This window comes from Ascaphus truei, chromosome 4 (genome assembly GCF_040206685.1).
Source record: "Ascaphus truei isolate aAscTru1 chromosome 4, aAscTru1.hap1, whole genome shotgun sequence".
NCBI classification, from domain to species: Eukaryota; Metazoa; Chordata; class Amphibia; order Anura; family Ascaphidae; genus Ascaphus; species Ascaphus truei.
This window is the reverse complement of record NC_134486.1, coordinates 123,391,453-123,406,928: the sequence shown is the minus strand read 5'-3', so window position 1 is coordinate 123,406,928 and position 15,476 is coordinate 123,391,453. Positions and strand designations below refer to the sequence as shown.

Genomic DNA, 15,476 nt, shown 5'->3' with positions numbered 1-15,476 from the left:
TTTACTTATACTCTTAATTTGGACAGTTTGCTTTAATGCTGATTTTTGACGAGTCTAATAGGGGAAAATTTAAATGTGTTCTTTACAGACTGTCCTGTTCCCCAGATGGTTGTGTATGCCAGCTACTTACCACTTCAGTTGACTGAACAGAAGATTTCTGTGCTAGGGCAGATGGTAAGAACTTTATTCTTTCAGGAGCAACATACCCTTATGTATGAGAAATGTATAAGAGTTGCAGAACTATGATGTTTGTATAAAGCCCAAATACTGCATCGGTCTACAAATATCACTTGATTCTTGTTCATTGTATATTTATGTATTGACATTTCAGCATTTATTTTATTATATAATAAGCATCATTCATTGTGTGCATTAAAATCAGTAACCAAAAGAATGAACAATCTAATCTTTGTGCAGGGGTATAAACTAATTGTGTTTCTATCTGGAAGCCATGGTCTTCAACTTCAAGGGAACCAGCCTTGACTGCAAGTTGCTGCAATGTGACCATTCTATGCTTCGCAGCTTCATCCATATTTCTTTGAAATGCATTGTTGTTACTTGTAGAACTGATTTGGGCGTGGAAATGAGCACTATTCCCTTGTACAATATTACGTAAAGCTGAGTCAAATTAATGAATCTCAGAGGTAGCCTGACATGAAGAAATGACCTCACAGCACAGGTCCATATTTTCTAGGTGGTGCTATGGCTTAAGACACCTTTCAGTGCCAGAAAGTTTCTTATGGCATACTACCGCTTAGTAATTATAGGCCATAGAACTCATTTGACTTCCTGACATTATAAGGTATGTGTGTGGGCAAAGGATTTTTTTAATGCGTTACAGATGCAGCCACCAGTATCCGATCACTTGCCTGGGTAAAAACTAAGGTATCTCACAGCAAATGCCTCAACATTTTTGTGAGATTCTGCTTCTAATAGCCCATTGAATTAACACAGCAGGTTTCCTAGCAGTCCCATTCAGTTTGCATGGGACTGCATGGACCCCCGATGTGTTAATCCGATGAGCCATTAGTCTGGCTGCAGAAATCTCACAGAATGTTTCAGTTTATTGGGAGATTGCCCAAGATTTTCCAAGGCAAGTGATCTAATACTTACAGGAAAAAACAAAAATAAAGTGCGCCAAATGGGATGTAACTGTGAATATAGGCTATGTGATAAAACAAAATACAAAAAAACAAAAAACATGTGACATGAACCAGTCCGACGCGTGTAGGGTCTTGCTAACAGAAGTAGATGAGTAAGATAGCCACAACCCAATGAATGACGCAGCTTCTTAATACAGGGAACCCCAGTCCCTGATGAGACCGTTACAGCAAAGAAGAAAAAGAGTTAGAAGCGCAGTCAAAATGGGGTAGTGGTCAAACTAAACACCTTTATTAAAAATCGTGTCCCAGGGATCACCCTCTAGGACAACAAAAGCATGATGATCAATACATAGACAATAATGTTTAAAAACTGTGCAGATGAAGCTGTTGTGCAATTGCACTCAATGGGTCTCCAAGAGGTTAAAAACGGGAGAATCCCGGTGGAAAGTCAGAGTCCTGCAAGCTGTGCACTGCCCGGGCAGATTTTAATATAGAGGGGTACCCCAGGGTTGAGCCAATGCTCGATATGCTCACCCTGTATTCACAGCTGGTCCGTGGGGGTCCGGTAGCTTTCTTCAATCCCGAAATCTGCTCCGGTGCACGCTGCACAGATGCACGATGACACACGATAACACACAGCCCTCCGGGTGTCCGGGTCTGATGTCACTTCCGGCCGTGACGCACAGACCCTTCCCGGTAGTCTCTGGGCTGCGTCCGTCAGCTCTCCTCCTCCTGTTGGTTGCCGATGTACAGGCAAACAAACTTGAACAGGTGCTACTGGCTGGAGCCCAATGTATGATGTTGCTTGCTCCGCTCCACTGCACTCAGTGGATAAATGGAAGCCTTTCAAAATGTTTCTTCTATGTTCAGTAAAACGTTCCTACTATATAGGCCGCACAAAGAGAAGTTTAAAGGAACGTTTTACTGAACATAGAAGAAACATTTTGAAAGGCTTCCTTGGACACGGGGTTTCGAGACATTTTTTAACAGCCCACAATAAAGATATAGAAGGACTATCCATTGTGGGTATTGAACATATTAGTCAAACAACCATGAGGGGTGATAGACTGTTAAAGCTCAGAAAACAGGTGACCTACTGGATCTTCAAATTACAAACAATGAGTCCAGTGGGTCTGAATGAGGAGCTGGGTCTTTTAGCTTTTCAATAGTCAATATCCAGTGGTTGACAAATCACCAAAAAATCTACTCGCCACACAAAAAAATCTACTCGCCACCTGGTACCAAACGTGTGCTGCTTGGGCCAATATTTACTCGCCCGGGGGTTAAATCCACTCGCCCGGGGCGAGCAAATGTATAGGTTTGTCGAACACTGTCAATATCTATTTCAGATACATTTATCTTTTATCCATAGAGGGTTTTAATTATTTTATTCTTTTATTAGATTTAACATGTTTTAAAACCATTTTATGACTGTTTAATATATGATCCATTTTACTTGTTGATTTTTTGTGATCAAGTTATTTATACATGTATGCAGGGTATAAAATGTGTTTTAATTGTCCAGTCAATTAATTTTCTAATTTAATTCTATACTAATTAATTTAATTGTTTATTAATCATTCATCAACATTCTTTAATTTTTTATTTTTTATTAACTTTTCAATTAAATTTATTATTGCTTGTAATTAATCTCAATCATATCATGTATTTTTTGTATAATTATTGTTTTTTGTGACATGAACCAGTCATCTGTATCACCAGCACCAGTCCATTGAGATAATGGGATCATTAGATCAATATTGAAGTTTGATGTGGATCAATTGAGCTATTGCAATCAGCAAGGCTATAAATTAGTATGGTACTGGTGCTGTGATAACCCTGACGAAGCCATCTAATGGTGAAACGCGTAGGAGGAGGAGCATAGGGTTTTTGCTCTCATTCAGTGCAGTGGAGCGGCGCAAGCAACATCATACATTGGGCTCCAGCCAGTAGCACCTGTTCAAGTTTGTTTGCCTGTTCATCGGCAACCAACAGGAGGAGGAGAGCTGACGGACGCAGCCCAGAGACTACCGGGAAGGGTCTGTGCGTCACGGCCGGAAGTGACATCAGACCCGGACACCCGGAGGGCTGTGTGTTATCGTGTGTCATCGTGCATCTGTGCAGCGTGTACCGGAGCAGATTTCGGGATTGAAGAAAGCTACCGGACCCCCACGGACCAGCTGTGAATACAGGGTGAGCATATCGAGCATTGGCTCAACCCTGGGGTACCCCTCTATATTAAAATCTGCCCGGGCAGTGCAGAGCTTGCAGGACTCTGACTTTCCACCGGGATTCTCCTGTTTTTAACCCCTTGGAGACCCATTGAGTGCAATTGCACAACAGCTTCATCTGCACAGTTTTTAAACATTATTGTCTACAGTATGTATTGATCATCATGCTTTTGTTGTCCTAGAGGGTGATCCCTGGGACACGATTTTTAATAAAGGTGTTTAGTTTTATCTAATACTGGTGGCTGCATCTGTATGCTTGAGTTAATATATGTTTATTTATTTGCCATTTTCCCACTTTTTTGGCTATAATCTGATACTTAGTTTAACTATAACTAGCAGTTTCTACTGAATAAAGCCCAGTTATCTCAAAAGCACTTAAACATTAGAATTGTATTAGTTAAGATAGAGATATATTGTTTCTATTTGGATTTGTTTACACTTGCGGATCAATAGTTTTCTCAGAAATGTCACACAATTCATCAGTGTACTGGGATTGTCTCAGAGGTATAGTTTAATCCTTCTTGAATACATGTTAGTTTGGAGGATCAAAAAATAAACTAATTCAATTAGGGTTGCCACGCTTTGTTTAAAGGTGCTCTCCCTCGTAGGTGATTGGAAAATAACATTAATAATCTAATTAGCTACCTTAAATAAATGTAATTTATTGCAGCAAAGATTTAGCTGCTTTTGGTTAATTAACCAAGTATTCTTTTTCTTCTGGGCCTTTCACTGGGGGAGTGTTAGTCAATCAAGTATTTCCTCTAGCCTTAGACCACTCTGTTGGTTCCAGAATAGGGACTGATCAAGAGCCTGGGAGTCAGTCCGTCTCCTCGATTAAAGGAACAAGATGGAAACCAATTCCTTGGCTCATGACTGGGACCCAATGCAGGTTCCATGATGGTGCTAAACTAAAGGCTAGAGAGGGAGGCCAATGCAGGGCTGGTCACGAGATTGATGCTTGGTGGTGGGGGCCATATGGATGAGCATGCTGTAAATGGCGAGCTGCTAATCTTTCGAGCCACATTGAATTATAAAACATGGCTGAATGGGAGGGAGGAGTAACCCCTTGTCACTGAGGCTGGGCGCAAGGTATTTTGTGGTGTGCTTTCGCTTGCCTTGGTGGTGATTGGTGGTGGTGATTGGTATCGCCTCCAGGTTGGAAAAATACAATTTTAAGGTCCCCAGTGCCAGTCCATTAAAAAAAAAATCTGGCTTTTGTACATGTTATTATCTAGTACTGGTACCGACCTCATGTCCCGGTGGCAATCCTACGTGCACACCCATAAAAAATGGATACAACAGTCAAAATCTAGCCTAGTGGCAACCCTTAGTTCAACCAATAGAGATGAAACCTGCTTTGAACGTTTGGTGCTATGTATTTACCACTACAGTATATAGGAAGACTTGTCTGCATTATCTGACCTGCATAAGCGGTGTAAATCGTTGCAATTAAATAAAATATATTGTTTTCAGGCCGACTCATCAGAAAAACTGAGGCAATATGGTCTCTCTCATTTTTATAACCACCCTGTGCTTGTGACTAGAAGCAGGTCCTGTCCTCTAGTTGCCCCGCCAAAACCTCCACCCATACCACGATGGAAACTCATAAGGCAGAAAAAAGAAGTTAACGTGACAGATGAAGCCCACGGTAAAGTACTATACTGTATGTTTGTTATTAATAATGAGTTTGCTAAATTAAAAGAGTGTGCAATAGTTTACTTACTCTTTCAACACTTTGCTTATTGGGGGACGTGGAGGTGAAAGAAGAATAATTATTTTAGTGCTAGGGGTTAATATCTGTTTGAGCGTTACCACTGTACTAGGAGTATCATTCATTATTCATTCCCCCTGACCTTTATTGTGTAATAAGCAGTCTGTCTTGCCACAGATGTAGCAAGACTCACTGTCCCCGCGAAAAGCAAAATTCTGTGGAGCTGCAGACAGTGTCTACCACGTTAACTACTATCTGTACTTACTATTATTAACTATGCTATATTTACTGTAGTATCAAGTAATCAAATATGAAAAATGGTGCTTCCACAGTTTTCCTTACTTAATCACTATTTTACCATTTTTCCTTGACCTTTCATGTTATTTCTTGCTTGTAAGATCTACTTGGAACTTTACAGTGTTGAACAGCACACACCTAAATAAAGTAGAGATGTTATAGATATTGACTTAGAGATGTTATTGAATTCATCATGCAGCATAATGATGACTATTCCTACATTTTAGCAAAATACATTACTCCAGAAATATGTGAAATTTGGCATAAGCGTGCTCAACTATTTTTTGTCTAGGTCTACAACAATTTCTTTACCAAAACCGTTTTTCTTGAGCATCTTACTAATTTTTTTTAAAAGGTATCACGGTTTTGGTTTAGTTTTAACTCGTCACGAGATATTGATCCACGGTCTGAAAATTTAGTCATTCTTGAAAGTCAGAGTTTTAAATTAAACATTTTAGTCCATAACTGAAAATCACAATCATTGGATTAGGGCAGACATTGGACATTGAAAACCCTGCCTGTCTCCAACAAACAGTTGTTCTTTTTGTGCTTTAAAAAAAAATACATTCTCGCATTTTTTTAAATGTACTCTATCGTCGTTTAAAATGCAGTGACTGGGATTTTTGTTTTACTCTTGGATAAAAAGAAAGAGCATTGTCACAATGGAAAACGTATGTTTTTCCACGTTATTAATGTAGCTGTACATTGTACCTTTAAAAACAAACCTAATTCTAAATGTTTGGAGCCAAGCTATTAATTCTAATAAAATTATTACCAGATTGAAAGCATACTACATTTTGCTTTTGCCAGAGAATTTTGAACAGATATCGACTGCAATGCCATTAATATATTTCTCTATTCTGACTCAAAGGACAAGTCATTGATCATAATAAGAGAATACAAAGAGATCAATTTTATCCTGTGGAGAAAATAACCATTTGTCATTTTCCACTTGGTGCATCAGGGAAATTTATAGTTTCCTTCTGTAACGTCAGGTGAAAATATAAAAGGTACGATGAAGCACACAAAGAAAAAAGAACAAACTCACATTTCTCAATATGAGTGCACTGCCTCCAGCTCAAATGACGAACTTCCCAGTGAACGCCAGAAACAGTATACTGTATATATAGAATGAAAGGAACTGGGTAAATGCTAAGTATAAATCACATTTTTTGTATGAAAATAGACTGAGCATAACAAACAATTAAATAAAGCCACAATTTATACCCCAACGGCCGTAAACGGGAACCGACATACTGAGCATTGTGCAACCCCAGCTGTGGTAAAGCACGCTAAGAGTGATAAACCTTGGACTGTCTCACACAGGTGCCACAGCTTGCATATGTCCAGGTCAGCCCAGCAGTTATGGAGCGCACAACCAAAGTAACCAAGATCGCACCCCTCTGTACAGTTGGCCTCCCGTAACCTAGGAGCTAAAAACACAATATACACAGCCTATCAAAGACATACAAGGATAAGAAACAAACAAGCTCAAGCCACAGGGCATCACATATAACATTAATATATAGACATATAAGCATTTCAACATGTAAAAATTACTATAAAAAGTAATACTTTATATATAAACAGTACAAATACATCAATATGTACCAAAAAATGTAGAAGCAATAGAAAATGTAGAAAATACACCACATAGAAGAATCATTGACCCAATTATTATGGCTAAAATTAATTTGATTTTTAACTCACTGACAGGAAACATCCCAAATACATATTGTCATTAACACCACGAGGTATCACTGTATCCAAAATATAGATCCATGAAAATTCTCGTTGCAAAAGACAATTGTCTATATTACTCACACGGGTAAGTGGGGGTACCCATTTAATGCCCATAATGCCTTTGGCTGAAGGATTGTGTTTTAATATAGTGCAATGTTGGACTAGAGTTGTAGTATTCTCCTTTCTAGAGATTCTGGAATTTTTATTCGGAAAAGCATCTCTGAAACGGTTTATTGGTCCTTCCTATATAGAGGAGGGAACAAGGGCATTTAGGGGCATAGACAACCAAGGATGAATCACAGGAGATGCGAGCATGGGTCTGAAAATATTCCCAGTATAGGGATGTGAAAATGTATCAACCTGTATGAGTCTATTACACAAAGCACAGCGAAAACATTTAAAACAGCTATTTCTAGGCTTCGAAAGAAAACGATCTGCATTTGATTTGGGGGGTCATTATGAGAGATACTAGTACCCCTGCGATAAGCAAACATTGGAAAATCCCAGCAGGCATCACCCAAGATAGGGGCATGTCTCAGGATATCCCAATGCTTGTACATCAGACAACTTATGGGGGAAAATATAGTAGCAAAGACCAATTTAGCACTTTGAGTCACAATCGATGGTCTATCTTGATGGAGCCGTTTTATGGAGTGATCAAGGTGATCTATAGAATACCCCCTCTGTTAAAGTGAACCCGCATATCATCCAATTTAATCTGCTTCTCTTGTGTTTCTGAAACAATCCTATTAACCCTCAAAAATTGTGAAAACGGCAAGGGTCTGCTAGTCCTTGATAGATACTTCCACATCCAAAAATTAAATTGTAGTCCTACTCCATGCTAAACTGAATCTGATTACGGAATGCAAGTTGTTTACTAATCATCAAACGAGAGTAATTGCTCCTCTGTTCCATGCCAAACAAGAAATAAACAGTCACTGTAAAGCAAATATAATTTAATATACTGCTGAAAAGCAGAATCATTAATATAGGTAGACTCATAATTATTTCTTCAAAGGCAGGAGAGGGCAGGGAACCGATGAAAAATAAAAATTAAACAAACAGTGTAATATTTCCTCCAGTGTGTTGTATTTCGAATAATCCTGCTCACATTTTTCCAAATAAAACAAGCATAGATGGCAGTCTTGTTAACCAGGGTCTTTGGAAAAGGGTAATATCAGGGAGACAAAAAAAAGCAAATAGTGCAGTCTATCAAATCTTGATGTATCCAAAAATAAAAACAGTAATATGTGCACTCACAATTTGAATACCCATTAAAACATTTATACGCATTTACAGTAGCAACACTGTATTGGCATTTCCAAGTTCGGATTTCCCAGTTCCTGCTTCTGTTCACACAGGCGTCCCACATGACCTCTGCGTCAACATCTCTGGAACCCGAATGCAGCAGGTAGTGCGTCTCTCTGTCTCCAACTCAGCTCAACACGGTTCACCCTTAAAGTCTTCCTCAGGAATCAAATTTGAAGTATAAACTAGATTTTGTTTATTTCACGTTAATCACACATCTGTCTTGGGAGCGTCACATTTTTATCTTTTTTTGTGTCTAGATTCATAATTATGCATGAAAAGATTTGTTTATGCAGGGGATAAGTTACTACACACACCTGTACGTTGGGTTTATAAGTAAAACTGTCTTTCAAACCTGAAGTAGTTCTTAAATAGGACTACTTCCTGGAGTTTCATTAGAAAGTAAGCCACAGTGGTCTATAAGGCCATTCAAATCACTTGAATACCCCCATTGTGCGGGATGTTGGTTTACACCGATGTCACATCCATCGTGACAAGTATATCAGCACCAGACACTATAGGGCATGTGCACAATTCATGCAAAAAATCAGAAGATATGCTGGGGTAGTTATCACTGACACTTATACAAAAAAAGAATCGAGGAATTGGGCCAATGACTTGCAATAGAATTGGTAACAGCAATAATAGCCCATCCAGGTGGATTGACAAGCATTTTATGTAACTTAAATAATAGCTATAATGCTGGTCTCATTGAATTCTCTTAGGAAAATCCATATTTGATCAAGAGCCTGTTCAACCAGTATATCAACCTCTCTCTTGTAATCCCAAATCGTATCATCGGAGAGAGGACAGTAACAAGAAGTATCACTAAATTGACCTAATGCCTCAGTCTGATAGTCCTTATGTAGCCAGGTCACCCGATGGCTACTATTCTGCCAGGGCTGGCAGTAAACCTTGGTACAATTAGGTTGCCAGTAGTTGATATGGGGTTTCCCCCCTCCTTGGAGCTGCAATTCAGTGACAGCGGGAGGCGGTGACATAAGGCCTGGGCACGACCATTCATGAGCCAGACCTGTTGCCCTCCTCCTGGCTGTACTTAAGGGCAGTACCGCCCTAAATTTAGTAGTGCCCTTCCCCCCACTGAGGAAGGCAGGTCACACAACTGGGAGCCTGAAATTGGGGCCTTCCCTTGTGCTCTTCCTTCGGGGGAGAGTGTGTGGACCATACCTCTGCCTCTGCTGGGAGGTGGGGAAGAGCTAGGACAGCTGTGGGTGCCCTTGGCCTGTAGTGACAGTCCAGGGACCATCCTTCAGTGAGAGCTGAGAGTACTGCATCAGGCAGAAGCCTGCTGTGTAACTGTGCTGTACAGAAGACAAACCGTTCCTGTTGTTATATAACTCCTGCCTGGTGCGTGACCTTACTGGGGGAAGAGGTAATAGTCCTATTGTGGGAGATGACCTTCAGATCCTGGAGCCTGCGGCAGATGGAGGTGTTGCACTGCTAAAGAGATATGTGGGGTATGAACCCCAGAAGCCTGGTCCTGTGTCCCCACTACCATCGGCGGACAACTCAGCCCTCCTGTTGCCAGCAGGTATATGCACCATATACCGTAGTAATGGACAAATCTTCCACCGGGTGGGGGAAACACTGTTACACTTATAATACAATACCGCTACCCTTTTTTACAGGCTTAACAATCCATAGTTACTCCTGTGATAAATTTGTAAGTGCCTTGAATTCTCCCATAGAGAGATTATTTTAATGAAGAGAATTACATTTTGTAAAATTCCTATCAATATCTTCTTCCAAAGGATCAAACAATTTACTCACAGAAGATTTGCATACCGGTGACATAATTTGTGATCTAATAAAAAAGAATGGGAGCGTCTTGCAGTTTTCATGCAGCAAACAGAACCAGAAAGTGCAGCCAACACCATAATGCAATCATGCAGGAAGAAAAATTCCGGTCCCCTTATGCAATGTTTCAAAGTAAGTCCATAAAAATTTGCTTAAGAATCATGTGTTTATTCGTGAACAATCAGACAGCGTTTCAGGTCCATCCCTGGACCTTTCATCAGGTCCTGATTAAAGGTCTAGAGATGAGCTGAAATGTTGTCTATTCTCTGATTATTCATAAATAAACACAAGTAAATTGTTATGGACATACTTTGAAACACTGCATAAGGGGACCGGAACTTTTCTTCCTGCATGATCATTTGTGATTTGCATTTAAATGTAGTTGTAGAGGAGAAATCAGTCTGGAAAAAAAAAAAAGATTTAAGACTTAAAGCATGCTCAGACGAAAATAAATTGACCTCTAACTAAGACTGATCTGGTCTGGAACTAGGGACAAACGTGAATCCCTTCATTAATTCAGAATATTCAATACCTGATAATAGTATACAGTACTCGTAAGATTAAATACAATACAATAGAATTACCTAAGTCAATCGAACTTGTGAACAGGTTCTCGGCTGGTTTTTTTTCTTTCAGCAGCCTCTTCTGTTTTTTTGTTTGGGCATCTGCCTAAAAACATATCTCCCTTGTGTCACGTGACCCACAATCAGTTTGGCATGGAGTAGGACTACAATGTAATTTTTGGTTGTGGAAGTATCTGTCAAGGACTAGCAGGTCCAGACTACATTATATCGTAAAAGCACTTATCAGAATACCATTTTTCATGCAACCTCTCAATATCTGCCTAGTACAGTTTTAGGATCCTAACCCTTTTCACAATTTGAGGATATTTTTGCAAACACAAGAGAAACAGATTAAATTGGATGATATGTGGTATCGCATATCGCATATCTATAGATCTTGATCGGTTCATAAAACGACTCTATCAGGATAGACAATTGAATGTGACTCAGAGTGCTAAGCTGGTCTTAGCTACTACATGTTCCCCCATGAGTTGTCAGCTGAAACGTCTGATGTACAAGAATTGGGATATCCTGGGACATGACCTTATCTTGGGTGATGCCTGCTGGGATTTTCCAATGTTTGCTGTTTGTAGGGGTACTTGTATCTCTCAGAGGTTAATACGAGCTGATGATACCCCCAAATACACATCAAATAATTTTCTTTCGAAGCCTACAAATGGCTGTTTTGAATGTTTTTCGCTGTGCTATGTGTAAAAGACTCATTCAGATTGATACATTTTCATATCCCAATACTGGGATTTTCAGATCCATGCTCGTATCACCTGTGATTCATCCTTGGTTCTTTATGCCCTTAAATGCCCTTGTGGCCATTTCTATATGAGAAAGACCAATAGACGGTTGAAGAGATGCTTTTCTTAGCAGAAGTTTAGGATCTCTAGAGGGGGGGAGCTTACGACAATGACAATTTGTCTTTGGGATGTTTACAGCTAGCACGTTAAAAATCTAATTCATTTCAGACATAATAATTAATGATTAATGGGTCAATGATTCTTCTGTGTGGTGTATTTGCATCACTTTCTTTGCTTCTACATTCTTTTGTACATATTGATGTGTTTGTACTGTTTTTATATCAAGTATTGCTTTTTATAGTAATTTTTATATGTTGGATTGCTTATACAGTATATCTATGTATTGATGTTCTATGTAATGCTCTTTAGGATGATCTTGGTTGTCTCTTAGCCTTGTTTTTAATAGCTTATGTATATTGTGTTTTTAAATCCTAGATTACGGGATCCAACGCTACTGAGGACGTAACCTTGGTTACTTGGGTTGTGCGTTCCATGACTGCTGGGCCGACCTGGACTTGCGTGTGCACAATGTGGCGTCTGTGTGGTACGGTCATGGTATATCACTCTTGGTGCGCTTTTCCGTAGCTGAGGTCGCCCAATGCTTGTTACGCCGGTTCCCGTTTACGTTTGTTAGGGTATAAATTGTGGCTTTATTTCATTATTTGTTATATTCGGATGAAGATCCATCCGTCATTGTTAGGTTTTAACTGAAACATCATTCTATTTTCATAAATAAAATGTGACTTATTCTTAGCATTTGCTCAGCTCTTTCCATTCTTTCTATAACGTCAGTGCATTTCAGAACCATCTCACAAAAGAGCTGCTGCATAAAAACGATCAAGTTTGTATTCTTCAACAGTTTATCCATATTTTTGGATTAAGGTAGATTTCAATATCATACTAGTTAAATGTTGTTCTTAGCCAGGTTTTTTGTGGCTGAAATTCACCATTTAACCTCCTGTGGGGCTGGACAGCAAATTTAAGTTCGGTCCAACTTCTGCGTTTGACCGACGGGGGCATCTGTGCACATTGGAGGGTGGGGGGGGGGGGGGGCGGGGGTGGGAGGCCTTCATGCTGCAAAACTGTGTTACATGCCACATTAGGATAAATATTTTAATTATGGGAGCATAAACTTCTGCTGAAGTGAGGATAATAACATTTGTAGTGGTGAAGAGGAAGAATTTTACTTTAGACTTTAATTTAATAATTTCTGTAGTGTATATAAATATTATTTTGTCTGCATTCTAGAATGTAGCATTTTGGCAGCATTCTAGAAAAGGTGCAGTTTGCTTTTTGGGGATTCTGAGCCTGTGCATAATGGTACTATGTGAAAAAAGGCTGTAAAAGTGTAATCCCTATACGTTTCGTACTTCCACGACTGGAGGTATGAAACACGTAGGAATTACAGAGAGACACCCAATTTACGGATCCGGGGGAGTTTGATATGGAAGCGAGGTGGAGAAGTGGTCTGAATGCAGGGTTTCTGGAGGTCCCCATTCTCCGGTGCATAAGCTTCTTTACTTAATTGTAAGTGAGGATTTTATCCTTTTGTGATATAAATAATTGTTATATACTTACCTCAGTGCACATTTGTCTTCCTTCTTTTTTTGATTGGAGATTTGGTCATAAAGGGATTGACAGCAAGAGGTTTGTGCTAGTATAGCAATTCGTGAGAAAGCATCCTGCGCAGTGGTCATTTCTTATACATACAGATGCAGCCACCAGTATCCGATGATTTGCATGGGAAAATACTGTGGCTATCTCACAGTAAATGCTGCAACATTTCCGTGAGATTCTGCAACCAGGCTAATGGCCGATTGGATTAACACAGCGGGGATCCCTGCAGTCCCATTCACTTTGAATGGGACCTTCAGGGAGCCCCACTGTGTTCATTCGATGGGCCATAAGTCTGGCTGCAGAAATCGCACTGAAATGTTGCAGTTTACTAGGAGATTGCTCCAGATTTTTCATGGCAAGTCATCGGATACTGGTGGTTGCATCTGTATATAACGTTTTTAAAATGTTTGCAATGCTACTCAAAATACACACCTCCCTCTAAGTGTTTTTGTTGGCATGCATAAACTTGCAAGGAAGAAAAAATATTACAGGACAGAATAGAATTTCCATGCATATCTCTTAGAACTCACAGTAAAACACACAGGGGCTTATGCAGACTGCTACTTTAATGAAAGCCGCAACGGCAATAAAGTCGCCACATTATTGCTGTTTTTGTTCGCCGTATGCAGGATACTCCTTTACCCCTGTGAAAACTTAGGGGCCTATGCAGAGAACTGCAAGAATGGCCATTCGCCAGACTTACAACTCTCCATGTTTTTGGCGGATTCCCCTCGCAGTATGCAGGAAGGTGCGCATATCTGTGAGAGGAATCCGGCAGAGAGATGGCGAGCCCTGGCGAGAATGGCTCCGCTGGCGAGATCTGTCAGCAGAGAGCGAGATCCGCCTCTCTCTGCACAAATCTCGGCGGCAAAAAAAAAATGTGTACATATCAATAGGATTGCTATTGTAGATGTGCAGGGGGTCTCTGGGGATGAACCGCATTGGTTTTATGTCCGGGGACCCCCTGCTTCCCGAGATACAGGCCCCGTTATGAGGTGCCGGTATCTCCTATGCATTGAGATAGCCCGATCACGTGACGCGGGACATTTCCATTCATAGGAGATACTGGCACCTCATAAAGGTGCCTGTATCTCGGGAAGCAGGGGGTCCCCGGACCTAAAACCAACACGGTTCATGTCCAGAGACCCTCTGCACATGTACACTAATAATAAAAATACAGTAATGCTGCTTCATTACCTTACCGGCTATCCGTTAAGGCAATGAAGAGGATAAGTCACAGTAGCATGTTTATTGGGGACAATGGCCCCCAATAAACATTGCAATACACATCACAATCAGGCTCTGTGCCCCCAACAACACCTAAACCCCCCTTTTATACATAACCCATAGTTATTTTTTTAGGCACAGGAATGGTACTATAGGCTGGCGGTGGCCCTCGGGTTACAAGACACATAAATATTTTGACATAAATACACCCCACCCTCCTACCCACCCCTGTGAGGCATAACCACCATCACCCCCAACACACCGGGAGGCCTACTGTCCGTCCCTTGGGGACAATACCCCCTACCCCCAATACCCACATTCAAAACAATACACACACCTGCAAGAAGCATAACAATTATTAAAAAAACTATACATAACCCACGCACACCATATAGCAAATATATTGTGGGGTTACTTAACCCCTTAATAACAATAACGGTTAATAAGCGCTAAAGTAATTAATGGGTTAAGCCAGGGGGGCGCAAACTTTTTTCCCTGCGCCCCCCTGCCGGCTGTCCCCTCACTCCCGCGCCCCCCCCCAACCCCAACTTACCCTCGCACCGGCGTAATGACGTCACGTTGCCATAGCAACGTGACGTCACATGACCTCGCAGCGTCATTTTGACGCCGCGTTGCCATGGCGACGCCGGGAGGAAGCCGCCGGAGCCACGGGTAAGTATGGTTTACAGAGGCCCTGCAGCTCCCCGGCACTTAATTTAAGTGCCTTCGGGAAGCGCGCGGGGCCTCTGTAAACCCCGCGCCCCCCGTCGGCAGTCTCGCGCCCCCCCTGGGGGTCGCGCCCCACAGATTGCGCACCGCTGGGTTAAGCCACCCTTTACCCATTCATTTGTAGAGTGGCTTCATCATTCTCTTTATATATATATATATATATATATATACACATATACATACATATATATATATATATATATATATATATATATATAAATATATATATATATATATATATATATATATATATGTATATATATACAGTGTTCGACAATTAATGATAACCACACGCCCGTGGCATGTGGATTTAGGCCGCT

General features: G+C 40.6%; 1 protein-coding gene across 1 annotated transcript in view; it reads left to right on the top strand.

The window, feature by feature from the left end:
- ADGB (androglobin) overlaps nt 1–15,476 on the top strand; it is a 542,000-nt gene that overhangs the window by 145,883 nt on the left and 380,641 nt on the right. Inside the window, exons 10-11 of the mRNA XM_075596533.1 lie at nt 89–174; nt 4,808–4,982. Coding sequence (XP_075452648.1) covers nt 89–174; nt 4,808–4,982 — 261 coding nt within the window. The remainder of the gene's footprint in view (nt 1–88; nt 175–4,807; nt 4,983–15,476) is intronic.